General features: G+C 38.6%; 1 protein-coding gene across 1 annotated transcript in view; it reads right to left on the reverse strand.

The window, feature by feature from the left end:
* dock3 (dedicator of cytokinesis 3) overlaps positions 1–22,699 on the reverse strand; it is a 201,097-nt gene that overhangs the window by 2,406 nt on the left and 175,992 nt on the right. The window contains 26 exon segments of the mRNA XM_036559488.1: positions 983–1,003; positions 1,005–1,066; positions 2,794–2,881; positions 3,294–3,412; positions 3,917–3,998; positions 4,339–4,474; positions 5,418–5,524; positions 6,203–6,319; positions 6,419–6,502; positions 7,011–7,190; positions 8,609–8,695; positions 8,781–8,947; positions 9,229–9,370; positions 9,612–9,716; positions 9,973–10,059; positions 10,836–10,984; positions 11,505–11,598; positions 11,783–11,843; positions 12,222–12,317; positions 12,764–12,790; positions 13,466–13,551; positions 13,745–13,893; positions 14,433–14,491; positions 19,598–19,698; positions 20,625–20,700; positions 21,549–21,643. Of these exon segments, the coding sequence (XP_036415381.1) occupies positions 983–1,003; positions 1,005–1,066; positions 2,794–2,881; positions 3,294–3,412; positions 3,917–3,998; positions 4,339–4,474; positions 5,418–5,524; positions 6,203–6,319; positions 6,419–6,502; positions 7,011–7,190; positions 8,609–8,695; positions 8,781–8,947; positions 9,229–9,370; positions 9,612–9,716; positions 9,973–10,059; positions 10,836–10,984; positions 11,505–11,598; positions 11,783–11,843; positions 12,222–12,317; positions 12,764–12,790; positions 13,466–13,551; positions 13,745–13,893; positions 14,433–14,491; positions 19,598–19,698; positions 20,625–20,700; positions 21,549–21,643 (2,577 nt within the window).

Consider the following 22,699-nt stretch of genomic DNA (forward strand, 5'->3'; position numbering starts at 1 on the left):
TTAATAAGGTAAAAAGTTTTAGGCCACAGGATAAAGGTTTGGTGAAAAATCAAATTTATACTTTTAATTTACATTTAAACTTCTGCTGAATGTACACCAATAAGCATCATGTTTTTTGTAAATTAGAATTTAACTATTCCTTTATTAAATAGTAATTTAAATAAAGATTAATGAGTGACAGAACTTCAATTATAGTGGTGTTTTATAATGTTATAAGGAACACTGTAACAGAAACAATAAACAAAATTCATAAAAATCTCTGTGTTTAATTAAATCTTATTTTGCTATTGTGTTAAACCATTAAATGTAGGTCTGGGCTTTACCCGGTTCCACAATGTTTTGTGACACTTCAAGCAAATATATTAAACAAATGTGATGCAAAACATGCCTAATTGGTAATAATCAGTACCCAGGTGTTTTTCTGTATTATCATTTGTCCATAAAAACATTCTTGTCTCTTGAATTACCTGCACCCACATGCTGTAACAGTTTTTGCCTTTCTGATTCAGCCTGCAAATGCCATGCCCTCTGCCTGCTCTAATTAAATGCCACACAGCAAAGATCTTAGCATTATGTGTCTCCCAGTCCAAACGCCCTCTTTTAACCCATCTGCCTGAGCTCTCATTAAAAATGTATGGGTCCTCTGGCTAATGAGCAAAGGCCCCACTGAATCAGGGCAATGGGAAAAGCAACAGAAGGCCATCCAACTTAAAAGAAAATAAGACCTTAATGATATCCAGGCACAGAATGGACAGAGATACGATATCCAAACACCCACGTGCACACACACATATGCAAATACAGCACCAAAATTTTAGTTTCTTTACAAGGTCACACAAAGTGCACCTATCTCAAGACAAAGTGCTCTTTAACTCAGAGGGGATCTGGATGAGACCTATAGGTGTAATGGAAGGACATTCTAGGGCACCAGCGACATGCGTAAAGGGTCCAGAAGGGGTAGAACACATGTAGGCAAGGGTACCTTTCGTAAGGAGCGCGCAGGGGAGAGCTGGAGGGAGGTCGCTGATCTGGTGGTGGAAAGCATCAAAGTGCATCGAGAAGTGTCCTAAAGGGGAAGACACAGCCGGACAGAAGACGGGTTGGAGAAAGAGCGCGTACATACACTCAGATGCGCACAAACATGCATACAAAGGGGCGGGCAATATGATAATATGTTATCATGACTGTGATATATTACGTCACGATACACTTTTCTGAGTAAATTATGGGTATTATCAATACTCACAGAACGAGTTTAATAGTAATACTCATATTCTACATAAGCAGAATATGAGTAATAGGGCAACCACTTCATTCCATGTAATTAGGTGTATATGGCCACCCAGTGTTTGTCCCTGGTGACGCTTGTGCATGCGCACTTGAACAATGTGTATCATTTAGTCAGTCAGTGACTCGGTAAGAAACAGCAACTCTCGTAGGATGGTCTTCTGGGCAGTCCAGCAAAAAGATAAGATATATGCCATTTTACAGAGCCTGTAAACAACAGCCAATCTGTAACTACACAAACCACACTGTAAAGCAAGGTAAAGCAAGTTTATTCATATAGCAAATTTCATCTACATTATTTATTTACTTATCTACTTATTTCATTCATTTTATTTAATAATAATAATATGGTTAATAATAATATAAGGTTGAATTAAAAACTAAATAACTGTACTCAGCTTTTCATAGCCATTTTTAAAAAATGTGGCACCATTTCTTTGCTGGCGTCCATTCCATCTTTAAACTTTAAAACTTTTCGTATCGTGATATGTTTGCCATATTGCCCACCCTTACACACACAGTAAATGAAAACTACAGTGGATGCTTTCTAAATGTATTTCTGTAGCATTCAGGACAGGTATAAAAAGGAAATGGGAGTTTCATATGGGGTAGGGAATCTGCAAAAGACACAAGGGACAACCCTAATGTTCCAGAAAGGCACACTTCTGACACAGATACCTAAAGAGAGTGCCCCAAAGCATGACACAGACCATACTTGTCCAGCTCTATTCATTTTTGTCATATGAATGATCCAATACAGCTCGATTAAAATCATGCTCGAATTAGCACGCTCCCAAAAACTACCTTAACAATGACAAAAGAAAGCCAGGTACTGAGGCTCAGTCATGCATAACAGATATCACCATATCAAAGACCATTTTTTATCAGAATGGGGAAACATTCTGAATCACATTACCTTCCCACATTGCATATTTTCAAAGCTGTTGTTTTTTTTTTGTTGTTGTTTTTTTTTGGTAGCAGTTCTTCGGTGCAGCTCTGTAACTGTGCAAGTGGATATTCAGGATATATTCTCTTACCAGACGGAAGACTGCGTGGGGGCACTGGGGGAGCCATCACACTTCCTACATGGGCGGAGAGGAAAGGAAAGGCGTCTCTGGTGCCACTGTCCAAACTCCAACTGCTAGGAGCGGTCAGCACTGCCAGGGTGACAACGAATGACCGCCTATCACTGAGGAATAACTACTGATCACTAGACACCGTTTACAGGTGAACTGGGCACAGTGATGCCTGCGCTAGTCTGAAACAACTGACTTTCAAACATCCATTGAAAGTCCAACTGATAACTGGTCTCCAGGCTGCATAACACTGACCAAATGAATAATCACTAATATATATATATTTCTATCGTAGGGACTTGGTTGAACTCATTCTGGGGCAGAATGAAGAGAGTGTTTGATTGAAGACAGGACCATTGACATAAAACTAGAACTGAAATGAAAGGACTGTGCTAGACAGGTACAGTGGGTTTAAATGAACAGAAGATACCTTTCTCAGCCACAGAAAGATTGGGGTCGCTGCATGGCTTGCATGGACCAATGACCTGATGGAATAAGGCCCTCTGGATGTTGGTTGGCTGTAAAGAGGACAAAAGTGGGTAACGTTTAAGCATAGTCATGGACTGAATAGCATTCTAAATGTAGATTCTCTACTGAAAGGAAAATACAGTCCAGGACTAGCCTTAATCACTGTTTGGGAAACCAACCCCTAGTGTTTACTTTTCCAAATTAAAAATATGAATACACTGACTATATTGAAAACTGCATAAAAAAAATCATAAAATAAAATAAATAATTAATTAGAAGTATGTTAAGAGGTCATCAGTAGACACAAGGTTATCCAATTATTAATTTAGTAAAGCACCAATCACTGAAAATATAGATCACATTGGTGGATCACATTTAATAGCAAACTATTTGCAAAATAAAAGTTGTGTAGTATTTGTTGCAGTACTTTACAAGCCCTTGTTTTTCTCCTCAAATAAATACCTGTCCGTTCTCAGTCACGTTTGGGTACATGGCACTGCTGGGTCGGTCTCGATGGGGTGGCAGCAGCATCAGCATCTCGCGGTTGTGCCTGTATTTGTCAGGCAGTGATGGGGAGCCAACTGAAAAGAGAGAGAGTCATTTTAGATCCTCTCATAGGTTAATGACTAACTGTTAGTCTCTCTCCAGGAAGGTACTGTACAGCCTTTGTTTTTTCAACTCAGCTCATTCAATTAATTATCCGAGATTAATTAAATAATCATATTATATTTTACATATGCAATTCTGCGGTCTACCAGGATTTGTGTTTGAGATCCCTGTCTGATGTTTTGGACTACTGTTTGATTTATTGTGTGAAGAAGTTGTAAATTTTAATAAAATACCTTAGAACTTACACAATGCTTAGTACTTATAAATGTAGAATGCTAACATTTAGTTAATAATAAATGAAAGCCAGCAGAATTAAAATAATGCAAACAAGGTTATGCTAACTGATCTTTGTCAGTCCTCATTGGTTAGCCACGTTGGCAAATTTGACTGAAGATTTTTGACTGAAGTGTTTCGTTCAGTGACTGTTTTCGGGTTTGACTTTAGCTAATATAATATTTCTATTTTATGTAGCTCACCTCGGATGCTGTTGGGGCCTGAGTTAATCATCTGAGATGGAGCTGAGTGTGTGGAGCTCAGGCTGGACGTTGATGGACTGGGCTACAAATTCAAAAAGGAAAAGAGAATATATATTTAAGTTCACCTTCAGCTCGTCCTGCACATAAATAAACAGACATTATTAACTAAGCACCACAGAGCACATAATTTGTCTAAACACTATGTACCTGTGTTTTATATTTACTTTGCATTCATTTTACTTGTGTGTCATTTGTTTAAGTAAGCTATAAGGACAGTACAATATAATTTAACATATATTTTGCTCACTTTATTGTTTTTCTTGATGGATTGTGTCTCTTACCTTTAAAGTACTTTGAGCTGAATGAAAGCATTCTAACAGGTGCTGTATAAGTAAACTGGTTAGTGAGGTGTTCGGGCTGACCTGCATGCGGTAGAGGTCCTCTGGGTGCTCCAGCAGCATTCCGTCAGTGAGGATGAGGAGGTTTCCGGTCTCACTGGAGGTGTGAGAGGAGAGGGAAGAAGAGGAGTGGCGGATGGAACCCAGCAGATTAAGCGGGCTGGAGAGAGAGAGACAGTGTAGGGGAGGAGCCGATGGGAAAAGAAAGGTATGGTGGAATGGATGGATGTGTGGAAAATGGTGGTGCAGAGGGATAGATGTGGAAGACCAAAGTGCATGCAAGACCAAAGGGAATTTGACATTCCAAAAAGACAATAAAGGGGTGAACCAAGGTGGAGAGAAATGGAATAGAAGGATGAAAGAATGAAGAGGGCGAAAAGCAAAGAAGCAGAAAACAATACACATGGGAGCAAAAAAGTTATGCCAGAAAAACCACAGAAATGGCATTGAGGGCACAACATGCACAGAGATGAGGACAAAATGTGAAAGAGTTTGCAAGACAGAACCATGTGGTTGAAAAAGAAGAATAATAGGTGAACACAAAAGTGAGTGCAAGGGAGGGAGTTGGAGGTAAGCAGAGAGAAAACGATAGGAACACAGTGAGAGAGAGTAATGAGAGACACTGGGACAGTGGAGGCCAGCATTTGTGGTATGTAAGTGAGAGTGTATAAGGCATGGGGAGCATAGTGGCCAAGGTGTGCTCGTGAAACATGAGGGAGGGGGTACAGAGAGCAGGTTCTCTCTCCAAAACCCAAAGCAATGTGTGTGCAGTAGCACACTAACTGATCTTAATAATGGTTTTATCTAGGGCTGGGTGATATGGTTCAAATTATATCTTCCTATTTTCCATTCTTTTGGTGACAATATGCAAGATATACAATATATAATACAATATATATGATATTCGTACATTCTCTCTGAGGCTGCTTTCACATCTATACTAAAAGGCCAAAAGTTCGTGGACCCCAACTCATCCTACTCATGTTTCCTCCAACATCCAGAGTATTAAAAAGGAGTCTGATCTTATTTGCTGCAGTAACAGTCTCTACTCTTCTGTAAGTGGTCCATGTTGCATGAGCTTGATGTGTGCTTGTTGTACTTACCTATGTCTGTGCATAAGTTTGATGCTCTCTGGGCTCATGGGACTGTGGGAGGTCAGGATGCCTCGCGGGTTGCTGGCCGAACTCAGCTTATCAAGGCCAGGCAGGCCCTGCAGGGCCACATAGAAACACTGCCCTGAATATCCACACTGTCTTCCCTGTCACTCACACACACAATTCCTAGCACTAAGGTAACAGTGTTTTTTTTTTTTCTTGGGGGTTCACACTGCATTTTTCACACTGTTCTGACTGCTTATCTCCCCGTTGCTAAGTAACAGTAGTGTTGTAATTGTCAGTCAGCTGTGTTAGCTTAATATCACTTCGATATGTAGAGGCAGAGAGTTTAGCTACTACTGTTAACTAGTATACGCGGTTCTGTTAGCAAAAAAAATACGAGTGGTATCTAAGTAGTCAGTGCAGAAAAAAACGCTCACATTATAGGGACTGGATTCCTTCAAACTGACACTTGTTTTGCTCAGGATGCCTGGAGCGCTCAGCACAAAAAAACAGCTGTGTAGTGTGCATAAAACGTAAGGCGCTCAGTAAAAAAAATAAAACAAAAAAACACCTGTGTGAAAAATGCGTCTCCTTCATTGAAAATGCACGGTGTGAACCCCACTCCACCCTTACTGAGGATATAGCTTTTGTTATGGAATACATCATTTCTAACTGAATGAATATGCAAGCAAATGGTAAGCCGGATAAGACTGGTCATTATGTAAAACATTAATGAATGATTGACACTGATTCCCTGAATGTGTAGAACAGAAACAGAGTTGAGCTCTCACATGGCACAGACTGCTCCTCATCATCTGGAACTGATCTATCAGCTTCTTATGCAGAGGCCGCATTTCAGGGTGCACCAGTTTCTCATGTACAGCCAGTCCTACACCCAGGATGTGAACCTAAAAGGCAAGACAACATACCATGGACTTACTGATCATATCCAAACATGGATGGTTGTTTAACTATGGAGGTTTTGACTGAAGGTGTTTTGCATTCACCTGGTCCTGCATGAGGTCCTTCAGCTGAGTGATCTTTTCAGTGTCCTCTGGATGGGTGCCAATGTACTCCTTATCAAAGAACGCCTGGACAGTGGATATAAGAGCGTGTACACACACACAGCTGATCAAATAGCACCAAACATTTAATTTGGACTGAACTCAGTTTTACATTTCATCTTACAATCGAATTTAAGAGAGTGGTTAAATACTTATATATTACCACAAACCTGACATCTCTATATAAAGACGCATATTTACCAACCTTCCATCACCAAATCTGCATATTATATGCTTATAACTACATTTTCTACGTCAGCTTTTTTTAGAAAAAAAAAAAACATCAGTTGCTTGTTACATTCTGTCTGTTACAACGTTTCATGACGAATGAGATCAACAGAATGTTTGATAAGCAAACTTTACACAGGGATATACAGGGTTTTCTTGACACAGCAACAATGTGCTGAGATTAATTTTTCAGCATTTCAGCCATTCACCTAATTTGATTAAACTTGATTATTAAAGCTCATATGTAGCAACTGAATCTCTCTCGACTGTTCGCTATACGGCTCAAACTATAAGATGGAGCTCTAACCTCCTGGTATCTTGCGATGCCCCCGTTGACAGCTGCGTCGATGACCCCGTTGAGGCACATGCTGAGCAGGTTGATGTTGCCGTGCAGCTGCTTATGCTGGTACTGACTGATTAGAGTCCGCAGCTCCTGGTTCTTATTCTCCACCACTGAGATGGCGTTCTCCAGTGGGCTAACTTCAACCTAGGAGGGAAATAAAAAGTACACTGGGATTTTGGTGATAACAAAAAAACATGCTTAATTATTTCTCACTTGTAGCATGCTGAAGAAATTCTGATGAAAGTGTAGATTCTAAACTTTCAATTAACATCACATTTGCAAGCAAAGAAATATTTTATTTGTCAGTTTCCCCCCTTTGAATATAGAATGTAAAAATGAATGTAAAATGCAATTCATTATATAACAAACTCTATAATTTTGAGGGCCAATAGCTAGGTGGTCTGCTCCTAGAGGGGCCAGTTAAAAAATTCAATGGGAGAAAGAGTCCCACACAGTCAGGTCCATAAGTATTTGGACAGTGACACAGTTTTGTTATTTTGCTTCTGTACGTCACTGCAATACATCTGAAAAGAAGCAATGACGATGTGATTGAAGTGTAGACTTTCAGCTTTAACCTGGGGTTTAACAAAAATAATGCATTAACCATTTATGAATTACAGCCACCTTTTACACAGTCCCTCCATTTTCACAGGCTCAAAAGTAACTGAACAAACTAACATAATTCTAAATATAAAGAATATCTTTAATACCTGGATGCAAATTCTTTGCAGTCAGTGACTGGCTGAATCTGGAACCCATGGATGTCACCAAACACTGAGTTTCCTCCCTTGAGGTGCTTTGCCAGGACTTTACTGCAGCATTTCATGTTGCTGCTTGTTTGTCTGTATTTCTGCCTCCTGTTTCATCTTCAGTAAGTAAAAAGCATGATCAACTGGGTTGAGATCAGGTGACTGACTCTGCCAAGTCTTATCTGGCCTGTCTGTTCTTGAGTGTTACCAGATGTTTACATCTTGAGGTAAACCCTCTGCAGTTCCATTTATGAAGGGGTATTTTGATTGTAGACTTGATTATAGCCAATAATACGCCAACCTACTCTAGAATGTCTTTGACTTGACTACATGTTGTGATAGGTTTTTATACCACGGAAAGAATTCTGTGATTGTCCACTTTAGCTGTCTTCTGACGTCTTCCAGGCGTTTCGGTGTTGATTAATGCAATATTTTTGTTAAACCTCTTGAGTTAAAGCTCCTACTCATCTCCTACTCATGTGCACACACATGCACACATCTGCACTTTACACACATATATTTGTATTTTATTATATCCCTATTTTGTGTAGATTTTACATGCTTCTTCTCTTTGTTATCTTCTTATCTTTTCTGTTGTATATTCTGTTTTTTATTGCAACAGAGTGTCACATTTTGCTGTATGTTATACTGTTTATATCTGTGAGAGTGACCAATAAAGCTTGATTTGATTTTTTTTTAATTGAGACCCCTGATGTAAATAATAACATTTAAATATTACTGCCAAACTTGTAAGCTTCTTAGTTTATTTAACAATGAAACAAAGGCCATGACACAAAGACATGAAACACTAACCAGCTCTCTCTTCTCCACCTCAAACCAGCGTGAGATCCCTGGCAGGGGGTGAGTGAGGGTGAGGGTGGTCCTCTCAATCCAGAGGCTCTGCAAAACACACAAGCCAAAGATATAATCTTGTTTTTTTGCACTGATATAGCTTATTTGCACCTAAAATGGCTCATTTGCTGACCTTAAACTCATTCTCCTTGTCTTTGGGCCCCTTGTGGAAGGGCCGGTCATAGCGGAAGCGTCGCACATTGTTGACCCGGTAAAAGCTTTTGATACGGTCTGGAACGCGGTCCATCTGAAGCACGTCCACATTCTCTGGCACTGGAGTTACTGCGTAGATCTGCAAGTCTAAGTGGCCTCTTGTCAAGGAATAATTTGTATGCATTTTGAAGAAAGTTAGGCTTTTGAAAGAATACATTAAGCTAATGCACATTAGTGTAACATCCAGGAGTAGTACATTTCCTATTGTATCTTTGCAGAAGAACTAAAATAAATCTAAAACAACTAACTACAAAAAACTGCATGAAATCTCTTACACTTATTAAAATTCAAATAAAGCTTTCGTTTTCTTCTTGTTCTTGCCAAAATCCCCAGACAAATCCCATATTCTCTTTATCACTGAAGGATACACTGAGCATCGCACTGCAAAATTGCCTCATCTGGTTGATTGGGATGCTGCATGGCAATGGCTTGTGGGAATTCTCCCAGCATTCTTTGCTGAAAAGCTTCAAGCCTCTCATAGTCATGCCCCCGGCAAACAAACTCCTTATTCTTTGTGAAGAAGAAAATTATACATTTTATACTCAACATTAAGCAAAAATAATGGCCTTCAACTTTCTTAAGCCACTGAAAAGTCTTTGCCTACCCTTCTTGCATTAAAATTGGATTTAGATTCAACTCTACTAGCTTGTTAACTTAACCTTCAGCATCAGGGGAAAATAACAGAACTTGCTCTGCCTCATCAGTCATGGTTATAAATATTAACAGAGTGAAAAAGATTACATGAACTTACCCTGAGGAAAAAGGGAAATTTCCGACCGTAAAAGCCCACCCTGAAGAATTCGGGCTCTAGTCTCTGCTGCTCCATAATGTTGTCATAGTAGGCTGCCTCCATTTTCTATAAAGATTAAAATATCTCAGCTTTGCTCACCTGAATTTTAAAATGACAGTGTCTAATCCACAAATTGTTTCTCATAGATAACCACCGAAGTCATTATGGATAAACGTGAGACTGCTCATTCTAATTAAAATTACAGCCTGAGCAAAAATATGTTTGAGCTCTAGATGGGTTTAGGAATTTTAAACACACCTTGCTCATAGTAAAACTTCAGTTACTTTATGAGTTCACACTGCCTCATTCAAGTGGGACTTACCCGAATCCAGCTGAGGCTTTGATAGTCGTATAAGGATTCATATTGGAAGGCCAACTCTCGACATAAAGGAATACCAAATTCCCAGCACTGAGGATAGACAATACCACAAGATCTCATCACTGCCATACATTTGACAGTTATATTTAGTATTATGTAACTACTAGTATGACTTTTGTCAGTAAGCTTTGCATCATTAGTTCATGCATCAGTTACTGAATATACAAGCATTACAATATCATACTTCATTTGAACAGATATGCTGAAAAAATATATGAAGAAAATAAGTTTTTTTATACTCAACAATAAAGTAAGAGGCTGTTTTTCCTTGTGTTCTAACTCTGCTGGACAACTTAAACCTGGATTTTTGACCTTGGGCATATTTCTTATGCCAGATATGGAACTGGTATTATTTACTACATGAATATACCAACTTATAATACTGAAAACATTAATGAGAAAGATTAGCCAAAATAACTGAATGGCTCATCAGAGATGGTACTAGGAATGCTAGTAAGCATTAGACCATACTAGGTTCCAGTTACTCACATTGTCTTCTTACTGACTACGTAATTTTGGTTAAATGTCCCTTTAACTACCATATCTAAATATAAAGCAGTGAAAAATCAAAAGTACATAGTTTCCTCCTTACCTCAGATCTAGTTGATTACCCAAGACATGTTTATTGTCTGAGGTTTGCTTCTATAGTTTTGCAAAGAGGCTAATGTAGCGCCCTTGTCTCAAACTGCATCAAGTTATGCAATCTCAAATAAACTAGATTCAGGCATGTCGACTATATTTAGTTTAAACTGTGTAAATTATTTTTCCTGTCAATGTGGATTTGCTGACATTTGTTGGGATCCTACCTTGCCCTTGTTGAAGTAGTGGATGACCTTGCGGCAAAGGCCCTCTTTGCGGTGCCATTCGCTCTGGGCCGGGTAGTGGAGAAACTCCCGGAGGGGTCTCTCCTCCCACTGTAACAGCTCCCAGTAGAGGAGGAGAGTGAAGGCAGCCTCTGTGGAGTGGCATGACCAGTCAACCATGCTGACTCTGACTCTCAGAGTGGAGTTTCAAAAGAAGTACTGCGATTTGTGCTATGAAAACTTTTGAACCAGGCTTAAAATAAAATGGCTTGCTTCTCTAACCACTCACTTTTACTTTTCTTGAACAAAGTACCAAATTTAGCATAATATACGATATATTAAGTCAAGCCAGGGCTTTTGAAGAGCTGATAAAGTAAACAACCACTGTCACATAATACATATATCAACTACAACTGCAGCTGTCTAGAAGGGTTCAAATGGCTACCTGTTCTTTATTTTTTTTTTATATTAACTTTATTTGGTTTTCATCAAAATATGAAAATGGCAGGAACAGAGCATAGAAAATCACCATCTTTACATAAGAATCTTTTAAATAAATTCTACAGATTAAATAAGTCCCACAAGTCCATATCCCTAAACAATATGTTGATTGTCTTCAGCCTTTTCAGCTGAGTTATAATTTTTTTTACCCGGCTGATTGCTGTTTCTCACCTGTGTAGTTCTCTGCCTGCAGGTGCATGTCACACAACTTGTGAATGTAGCGGATGTACATCTCCTCCTTATTGATCTCAGACTTATAGAAGTTCTATAAGGTGAAATGACAATAAAAGATTTAAAAAAAAGAGTTGATTCAAAAATGTTACTTTTGCTAATAAGGAATTAAAACTAGGACGGAGCAGACTAGTAAATTACTGAAATAAGGTCAACATATCACTATTAGCTTTTTACCAGCATTTGCGCATGCGCTTAAAATGAACTACTAAACTCACTAGCAAGTTCACTGTGCATCCAATCTTCTTGTTCTCCGTCTCATCTCCCTTCATACAGTCTCTGTCCACATAAAGCACACAAAAAATATAAATATAAAAATGTAACATCTCAACACTGTCATAATAGAAAAAAATAACAATAACAGTTTGTAAAAAGTGAGTAACTTTCCCTTGCCTTTACTTGATACATTCTAGCCTCGATTTCAACAAAGAATTCATAAGTTTGAATTCATAAGTTTGATATATTCTGTACAATTTGTCTCAATTAACTCAGTGTCACAAAAATTAACAGTATGTAAGAATGCAAGACATGCACAATTTGTGCCAGAGGTAACTGTATTTGTAGTTCAAAAGACTTCTGTCAGCTTAAAAAGCAATTTGTTGAGAGTGAGTGCAGATACATAAAAGTACTGAAGAATGCTGGCACCGAAACTCCCACCTGTAGTCTAGCAACCTCTCCATCAGACGAGTAACAGAGGTGACAAAAGAGATGCCTGTCTCTCTCCATGTCTCCTGCTCAATCTTCTCCAAAAGACTAAGACAAAACACCAAAAACAAACACTGTCAGTCTTCTCAAAGTGCTTCCGAGTCAAAATAAAATGGACTCTTAAGCTGGCAGTATACTTCAAACGAAAATGAAAAAAAGACCACAATAATGCACAGTGCTGTGCGTGGGTGCTAAACAGAACTTTAAAATTGCTGCGCTGTTTGTCCTGAGACCTCCCCCTGACTGTAATTTGTCCACGTCACACTGTTTCCTGCGTCACTGCACTCTAGCAGTGATGAGTGTCAGAAAGACATACACCAAGTTCTTTTTAAGTATACTTATAACAGCGTGTTTGACAGTAGTTCAATTTCGTTTAGTCCTGCTGTTGTGTGAAATACACTGCCAGCTTTACTGAAAGAGAAGCTCAGATGACACAGATAGTAGGCAGGTTGATATTAGTTGGCAGAAGACTGAAGTGGTTAGCTTCATCTTACCTGGGATAGGGCCCAAAGAGCTGAGTACTATTTTCCAGCAGCACAAAGCAAAGATAGTGGGGTTAGAGTGAAGTCAGACAGAAGTATTGTTAATGCTGAAAGTTAAAAAGAAACAGAGATGTGTGTGTTCTGCCTCATCAGTTTCCTGCAGCTCTGTTTTAGGTATATAGATATGTGCGAATGTATGTGAATGTATGCATGTGCAGTGTGTTTTTGTATATTTTCAGGACTAAAATGTCCTGACTTCATAGAAAAACCTAAGAAAAATAGGGCTAACCTACAGGACCAAACGATTTCTTTGTAAAGCTTTTTATAAAAGCTACATGTTTCATTTTTTTAAACTAAAATTATTTTTGGTTACTGATATTAAGGCTAAGGTTAAGATTAGGCTTAGGCTTATTTCACATAGGTGCTTACATTACACATTATACATACAGAACACATGGTCACTATTGTGCAAAAAAAACCCTCCATTTTTGTCATTGTCTTTTTTTTTTAAATAACAATTTTCAAAATTTTTAAATATCGTGATGAACATGCGTACAGAAACTGTCCATTTCAGAGATACAAGGTTTTGTACCAACAGCGACAAAATGTATGACTCTGTGCGAGGTGTTTACGAGTGTGTGTGTGTGTGTGTGTGTGTGTGTGTGTGTGTGTGTGTGTGTGTGTGTGTGTGTCTGTGTGTGTGTGTAAACTCACAGCAAACCAAAGAGCTCTCTGTAGTTCTCATCTCCTTTGCCCTCAGACACTAGACTGTCCAGCTTATCTATAAGCTCTGCCTCCACCTGGAAATACAAAAAGGAATGAGTCTCATACAGACCATGGCAGGAATGATCTTATACCTGGGGAGGACCACTCACTAACTGAAATTAATTCAGTCTCCAGGACAATCCACAGAAGGTTAGAGGTTAGTCTTCTGTGTACATTCAACAAGGATATTATATAAAGTTGCTATGCCCGTTTAGAGAAAGTTCTTACCTGTTTGAAGTTGCCATTCTTGCGTTGTTCCCAGTCCATCATGTCGTGAAAAATGGGGATCATGATGTTCCTGACCTCGCTCTGGGGGACTAGTGTTACCCCCAGAAATGGTCCGATCATGCCCGGGATAAAGTGAATCTTATTTTCACCTAGTGGAAAAAGAATCACACCAAAAACCAAAACTCTCAAAACAAAAAGTCTCAACTAACATATTACTCCTCCTTAAGACCACTAAATTGAGGCTGTATCATGTATGATATTGAATGACATTTATTCATGTGAATGACATAGGTCTGCAGCTTTTCATGTTTGATTTGATATATAATACATATATAATACATTCTTCCAGACGTATTGCCTTTAAGTAGGCTATTCAGAAAGTACAGGCTAAAATATGCATCAATGAACCACTGAAAAAATATAATCTTGAGCTGTTTTTATGGTCAGTCTGGCATACTAGCCACAGAAACAGTCTTTTGAGATGGGATCATTTATGGAAGTGGAGTCATAGGGCATTCTTTTGAACTCTAGTCTTGGGACTGCTGTATTTTCTTTTGTCTCTAGAGGTCAGTGTTGCTTTTCCAAAGAAAGCTCCTTGAATGTGGGCTAATGTGAACAGGGACAGCAAAAGGAGAAAACAGAAAAATATCAGAATGAGTATGAAGCAGAATGAGAAGGAAAAACTCACCAAGGTTTTGCCACATGCTAAATAGCTCGTAGGCCATCATGACTCTCATATCGCCATATCTGCAAAACAAACAAGAACAAACACAAAAAATAAACAGAGATTGAACAAGTGGTGGGTAATGAGTTGGTGACAAGCTGTAGAATGTTTGGACATGAAGGAATATCTCTCTCGTCTTCTTCCATCCTCATGTTGAACTGGTCAATTAACCTATCCTTGCTCTGCCCACAAAAGCATGCTTTCATGGCAACTGTTGTAAGACTGGACAAGCTTCACAGCATGTTGGCAAAATCCTTTTGTACTTAATGGCACACGACTGGCACACATGTATTTGTCAAAGTCTGTGAATTATTCATATTAGAGTTGCAATTTATTGCTTTTATTTTGGCTGATCTGTTGCAATTTTATGATGTACACAATGTGAGAAATAATGTGAGGCAGGTGAGCACATTCACTCTGTATTTGAAAGATGCAGCTACACCTGTACTAAAATTTTGTTCCAAATTTATGCATGATTGTGCATGACAGCCAGTTGGCTCTTTCTTTCAATGTAGCACAAAATATGCAACAATTTTTTTGTTTATGAATTTAAAATGCTAGTACGGCCTTAAAGAGCAAATGACATTATTTATGTTGTGATCATTACGTACAGAAAGCACTGGAGATGTGCTTCACATGCTCATTTGCTCATCGCCAAAAAAATCAACCACTTTTTCTGTAAAGAAATCGGAAAAGAACTGGCTGTAAAAAATTTATTTTGGTGCACCTCTAAGTCATATGCTATGCTAGCTACTCAAATGCTGAAGTAGATGAACTATGTTGCTGGACAATGTAGCAGTTGTTTTAGATAATCAAAACTAGGCAGACTAGAAGTGACAACAGTATGACCCGCCACGCAGATAAAAATAAATACATTTTTAAGTGAATAACAGACTCTAAATATAGGTTTTCTGACAGCAAGTGACTTGTGCGCTACAATTTCTTATTAAGTGTTCTGTGAAGTGCCAGGGTTCTGTAAAGCTCGTCCAACCTTAGACCAGAATGCATTTGAGAGTAAAGCATCTATAGGTCAACTGATCATTTCTGGACAGTTATTTCATAATTTTGTTTACAAGTGAAAAAAGCAGTATGTATGGAAACTCTCAATAAATAAATCCTATGTACAGACGAGGACTCATTTGGACCTGTACATTTTACACAGTGGCAATCCTGACATTTAAAGACATTAAAAGAATGGATGTGATTCATTTAAAAAACAAAATCTTGCAGCCAAGGCAAAGTACAGACACTTCACTATCTATGCACTGCCTTATATCAAAGTGAAGCTTCAGATTAGTCTGGCATACTTGCCACAAAAGCCAACTAGTAGAGCTTGTGACTTACAAACAAAGCCAGACTATGACTGTTACAATATAATTTTGGCCATTTTCATGAAGTGGGAAAAACCCCTTCATCACAAGTATACATACTGGTTTTAATATTACTAAACACTGGACTGACACACATCACTACAAAAGTTAGAGACCACCCTTCTATTTATTTGATTTCTAGTCAAAACGGCTAATAAAGCAACATTATGTAACAAATGTACCTTAAAACAACAGATTCACAATCATTCTAATTGTACACTGACTTATAATAGGGAGAACAGAGTCTCTGTAATTGCCACTTCAGGCCCGAAACACCTGACTTTGGTGAAGCGTGTACAAGACCTCCCACCAGAACTGCGTAACACTCTATGGCACCACATCACTCACAAACAACTACGTCCTCAGCTAGCTGTAAAAAGAAGCTAGCTCGGTATCCCCAGCATGGACATCATGGCAGAGGTTGTGAAGTGACCAAAAAAAGACGTTGTCAGAGGAAGTGAGGTAGAGAAAAAGAGAAAGCGACCGAGCAAGAGTCCGGACAAGACTGTTTTTTACTCGCTGGCGAGAGCTACAAGAGGTAAAAGGATGCGAGACAGATACTGAGCTGGTCTTCCTCCTGTTGGATTAGTAAGTAATAACTTACTAGCTGGGTTACTTGTGTTGTGTTGTTACGCTTGCTTGATGTTTTGCTGTGTTAGCAAAGTTATTGACTTGCTTTTGTGCATCCTATTTTCACTTTAACTCTTCAGTTTAATGGCGAAAGGAGATAGTTTTGAGGAGATTAGATGGAAGATAAGCCACCTGCATAAGGAAGGAAAAAGTCATAGAAAAATAAGTGAAAAACAGAAATTTCCTGAACTGGAAAAAATAAAAGATACTTGGAACTTGGTGGATCACCAAAACTATCCTCATCAGATAAACAGCACTTTCAGTTTTTGAGAGGAAAAATCAAGCTTCACTCTTGCTTCAGAAATGAAAAAAATCTTCTGTCCATCCTTCCACTGAGAGAAGACAACTCAGCGCTATGGGTCTGAAAGGATGTGAAGAAGCTCTTACTGAGAAAAGGACTCTAAAACTGAACACTAAAACTTGATATCTGAGAAAAGGTTTTATGAAGTGATGAATCTAAATTGAATCTAAATTTGCAATTGGGGCCATGAGAAGCAGAAAATTTAACCAATTTCTATGACTAAACTTGAACAAATATTCCTCAGATTTTTTTAAAAAAACTAAAACCAAGTCTCCAAAAAATGGAAGGCAAATGCTGGACACACTTAATATTGAAATAAGTGATATTATAAATAGTTGCTGAGACTTTTGTGTAATTTTCTGTTACATGTAATGTCATTTAACACCACTTAAAAATGAATAATAATATAATTGCTGCTTTGACTGTAAGAGAAATATATGAAAAGGTGGTCTCTGACTTTTGCGCAGTACTTAGTCAAGATAATTCCATAAGACTTACTTAAATAATGACCTATCGTCAGTCATAAGAAATCTGTTGCCAATCTACACTTTCAAAAACATTGTTACTACAGTAATTGCTGAGTGGTACTAGAGACATCAGCATGCTTAAGTAACTGTAAGACTCAGGAGGCAAAGAAAACTGCAAGTCTTATGAAGCACGTGAGCAAACGAAAGGACACTGTCAGGCAAGAGTGTGTTTTGTTGTTTGTGTGCAAGGCTAATCCAGGCTTTTGCGTGTTAGGATTAATTTGTGTGTGTTTGGCTTCAGGAAGGCAAACATGATGAGCAAGAGGCCTCCTGCAAGGAACACACAAACAAACACACGCACACACAAACACTCATTAAAGCAACTTCAGAAACTACTAATTAATCATGCATGTTACACTTATAAGAGAACCCATAAAACACACAAACATACTCAACAGGGAAGAAGCCCTTCAATTTCAAACACTTTCATTCTGTCAGCCTCTAACCCACACAGACTCACATTCAGACAGTGTGAAGAACAGGTCTATTAATCACAAGCGCACCCAGCAACACTAGAATATATTCAGCAATCTGACTGCCTCTCAAACTAGGGCAAATGAATGCACACTGTGCATATATGTGTATACATGTAATGTAGTTTTACAATGTATATGCAAGCCTAAGTAAGCATGTATGTCATGGGTGCTCAAGAATGCAAACATTAAAGCATGTGAAAACTTACAAGTTGGCATTAATATGAATGTGCGCTTTTAAAGCATCGCTGTGATACAAACTTGCTAGCAGGAGAGAGGTTCTGGTTCCACATGCTGTGTCCGAGATTAGAAGGCTCAGTTAAGGAGTCTAGCTGAGGAGGATGAATCCCTGCATTTCTTTTCTTCTCGCGTGCGCCGACACACCCGGTTACAACCGATGGAATCGTTCCAGCTTGTGATAAACGTACCCATTCGTGCAGTACCCGTTCCATCAATGCCATATCTCGAAAATCCGCCTTTTGGACACAGCAATTTTGTTGTTCTTCATTTTCAAATTATTTGCAATAGATGTACTCATAAAAGTACCCCGACTGCCATCAGCAATTACAGGCGATTCCCTCTGCCCTTACAGCAAAAACACGGTTAGTAGATTTGGACTGCTATTTATAGTGCAAGGCTTATTGAGTTGTGCAGGAAGGCAGCAAATATGGAGTGACATTTCACAGAGGTTTGAGAGCCAAGGGGCCACTTGAGTCATGGTGCAGAAGTTTTGAGGGGAGGAGAGCAAGCTTAGAAAGCACTCTCTAAAAACACTAATTAGATCAGTCTAACGCAAAATGCTCTGTATGTAAGAGTTTAGAGCAGTACATAAGCTGACCACACCATGTCTGACCTAAACACTGTTCTGAAAGTATTCATTAATTTTAATGCATACATTTAACATTCTGATTCAGACTTCGTTTGAGGCTACTTACAAGACAATCTGTAGAAGAATGCAAAAAAAAAGTTTGTTCATTTCACGTGTAAATCGGGGTGTAGCTACAAAGGGCCTGGGTCCTCTCACTTGGAAGCCAGACCCACCTGCTCAAAAGAAAATAGTCCTCCAATGCCAGTAAAAAAATTTCAAAATGAAATTCATCTTGTGTTCTTCTAATACAGGATGAACTCAAAGAAGCTTCAGCTTGAATAAATAAACATGATCACCAAAGCTAATCATCACCAATATTCATCAGCTACCAGCACCATGGCGATGTGTACAAGGCTGTATGCTGCCATTTGAGTAGTCAAGTTGACCATGGCAAAGAAAACAAAGCAGGAAAAAACAATGCGGAAATCAGAGTCTTCAACCATTTGTCCCAGACATCTACACCTAGTACTGTAAAAAGTATGCTTTTTACTTTAACTAGGCAGTTACACGTCAGATCAGCAATCATTTTTTGCATTTAAAATATCCCTCTTTTCCTCTTTGATTATGGTAGCTACAATGACATAGGCTAGCTGATGGTTGTCAATCTCACTATAGCAATGTATCTGGGACATAATTCTTCCTAATTGTCTGAAATGAAATTCTGGTGGTTGATTCATGAATGGATACATTCATTTGTACTTTTCCTGTATACTACATACTATATCCCTACTTACTGTAGCTGTAATCAAGCAAAGTATAAAGCATTTGTTGATGTTTATGACAAGATTGAAAGCTTACACACTGATAAACAGCTCTTCCATAAAACACTGACTTATGACTGTCTTATGAATCTAGTTTCATCAGGCATTTGGTTGCCAGTCTGACAGCTCGATCCGTCAATAAATATTTTAGAATCACAGAGTGTCAATGAATGAAAGGGAATGAGAGATTGAGTCTTACTTGTCAAGAATCTTCTTTCTCTTGGCTGGCGTTAAGGTCTCAAGCTGTAGGCTGGGCTGATTTATGTACAGCACTGCCAGACTGAAGTACGAATTCCATACCTAGTATAGAGAAGGATCCACATCACAAACAAACTTAAAATAAATACGAAATCAGTTTCGGTGTCAGGTCCAATGTCCAAACCATTTTTAAATAAGCACAAAAACTGATCAAGTAGTTAGATAATGTGTCATTGTCACTGTAAGGGTGTGGTATACTCCTAAAAACTGTTTGTTTATTAGACCCGCTTCAACAATTCATCCTATATTACCTAACATATCACGTGTGATATAGGGAAACCTTGGGTCCCCCAAAAAAACTTCACTGTGCTAGTTTCTAAGCGAGTGTGGGCACAAATTCAGAATGCAGTTCAGACTACTAAGGGCTTATTATTGATTTATTCTTCAGAGTAACAATAAAAGAGTACTGCAGTGTGACGTGTGTTCCTATTCATGCATTTCCTTGCTGAAAATGATGGTGTGTGAAAATAAAGGAAACGATCTACATATTTTTGGTTATATCATGTTCTTTACGTATCAAAAACTCCTTCGGGAAATTAAAAGATTAGACTAATAGGCAGAAATAGATGCCTTTTTGTCTCAGAATAAAAAGGCTGATAAAAGCTTATAATGTTATTTTTCAAATAAATCAAAAAACATTCCACTTGTTAAAAAAAAATGTAGTCCACATATATAGTCTTGAGCCTCTGTAGAGAGGTTTTCTCTCTGTTAGACAATCTTGCTAAATTATTCAGTTCATTTATCCTTTGCTGAGTGCTGCTCTTCCTGACTAGTGGAACCATCTGTCGCATCCAGGGTGGAGAGTTTCATTATGCCATGTATTAGAGAGGGCAGCATTCGCTGACCATCAGGACTCCCAAAAGAGTCTGACACCACTGCTGAGTGCGTGTATCTGTGCTGGTCGGGCACTGGTAATCCCTGGCTAGCCATGTGATCTTCAAGCCCACCTACTGATCAAAGCCACACACCTTAAAGTCAAAGTCAGCATCAGTGAAGTTCTTGTGCAGCGCAGGAGAAAGATACTGGACTGTGGTCACGATGATACTGCAAGAATCACACAAGAGATAAAGGGTTAAAACACAGCAGCCAGACACTAATGTTAAGCATGCAGCGTGCTGAGTAAAGACTGATCCAGATACCGTTTACACCTGGCACTAACATGCGTCCAGGTTTGAACAGGTTACAATGAGTCTCAGAGACACCTAGTGAGGCAGTAACTCAAACCACCTTCGGAGATGGTTCACTTGTAATGTGAACACTAAAGCATCCCGAGACATCCTGAACAGCAGCGAAAGATCCTATCACATATGGTCACTAGAAACACACTCAAGACACATGAAAATGCCAGGTGTAAATGGCTATACATCTTGCCATCCTCTTATGATCAGATCACTCAAGATGGATATTAATACCAAGTATGAACAGGGCCCCAGAAGCAAAGTAGGACGTTTCTCAATATCACAGATGCCCAACAATTTTCATTACATGGTAAGACAAGCACTCCTTTACATCCTCTATTTACCACGTAACAATGATATTTATGCTGAAAAGCCTTTGGAAAAGCAGCTAAGAAGAGCTCATCTGTAATTCCGGAGTAGTCTACATAGAGCACATGCATTTTTAGAGATGTTCTGGGCACTGTTCTCAACAAAAGAATCGAAAAATCTCCACTTCTGGAAAAGCTACATGATACAAAAGCTCTCGCCAAGAAAGAAATAGTGTTTTTTTTCATCAGGCTTCTACAAAATCCTGTTTAATGCCATGATGCAAACTCCCAGTGGGGTAGGCAAGCACAGAATGCATCACATGCCATTAGCCAGCGAAAGATGAGAAAAAGAAAGAATGCGGAGAAGACGGGATGGAAAAAAGGGGGAGGGCGGTGGGTGTCTCACTTGCTGGTCAGGAGCCGCATCACGTTCCAGTCTCTGGGGAAAATGCTGAGCTTCATCAGGTTGCGAAACACACAGAAAATCTTCAGCAGGAACTCCTGAAAGAAGGCAGAGAGGGAGAAAGAAGGAGTGAAAGAGAGAAAAACAACAAACATGAATGATACAGCAGGCTTAATGATCTTGAACTGCATATTCTTCATTATACTGCATGTAATAATACAGTCATCAGCAAATTAGATCCATTTTAAAGCAATTTCATTCTTTCCTATTAAGGCCAATGGTCAGCACAGGGTACTGTGGTTTGACGTTGCTCATTAACTCTGATGTAACACTAGTTTCATTTATTCTTATCCTAATCTCTGTCCCATAAGAGATGCATAGATTAGGTAAAAATGTAATCAAGTATTTCAGCTTAGTATAAACTGACCTCCTAACAACTCCATAAGGATTTATGAAATATAACTATACTCAATTGTATTTACTAAACTGAAGAAAGTAAACGACAAACAAAAACGTAGGGTGAAGTAGAGAGTTATGATTTGAGTTTTCTGAGTTGTTGTAACACTATGTCCTTTTTTTGTCCCACTTTATTTGGATAGCCCCCAATAGATTATCTATCGATGTTCACATTATGACTAAACTATCTGGTGAAACTCAGGCTTAGAATTAGTACCAGGTTTAGCTTTAAGTATAGGGTTAAGGTTAAATTAGGCTTAGGGCCAGGGTTAGGATTAGGGAAAGTGAAGGGGCAATGTAATATATATTTAGTTGAACATAAGTTTGATCTACAACATCTACAACACATTTTCTCCACATCCAGAAAGAGCAACAGTTCTCAAAACAGCTTAGCTTCTCACTAAAACATCAACCTACTACAAGTCATCCTTAGGTTTAAATACAAACAACACATATACTTACTTGTCTTTTTGTGTTTCAAAATAATGTAATATGTTAGTTTAAAATAACTGTAAAGGTATATTTGAATATTTTTTCATGTAACATTTTTGTTTTATTTTCCTGCGCACTGTGAAAGACTGTGAGGAGGTCCAAAAAACAACACTTTAAATCAGAAAATGTAGCGTGTGTTTTATTTACTGAACAAAAGGTCATTTTCTGCTGATTTTATGCTAATGACCAGGTCTTTCATTGGTCAC

The sequence above is a fragment of the Colossoma macropomum genome, unplaced genomic scaffold (assembly GCF_904425465.1).
Source record: "Colossoma macropomum unplaced genomic scaffold, Colossoma_macropomum, whole genome shotgun sequence".
Taxonomy (NCBI): domain Eukaryota; kingdom Metazoa; phylum Chordata; class Actinopteri; order Characiformes; family Serrasalmidae; genus Colossoma; species Colossoma macropomum.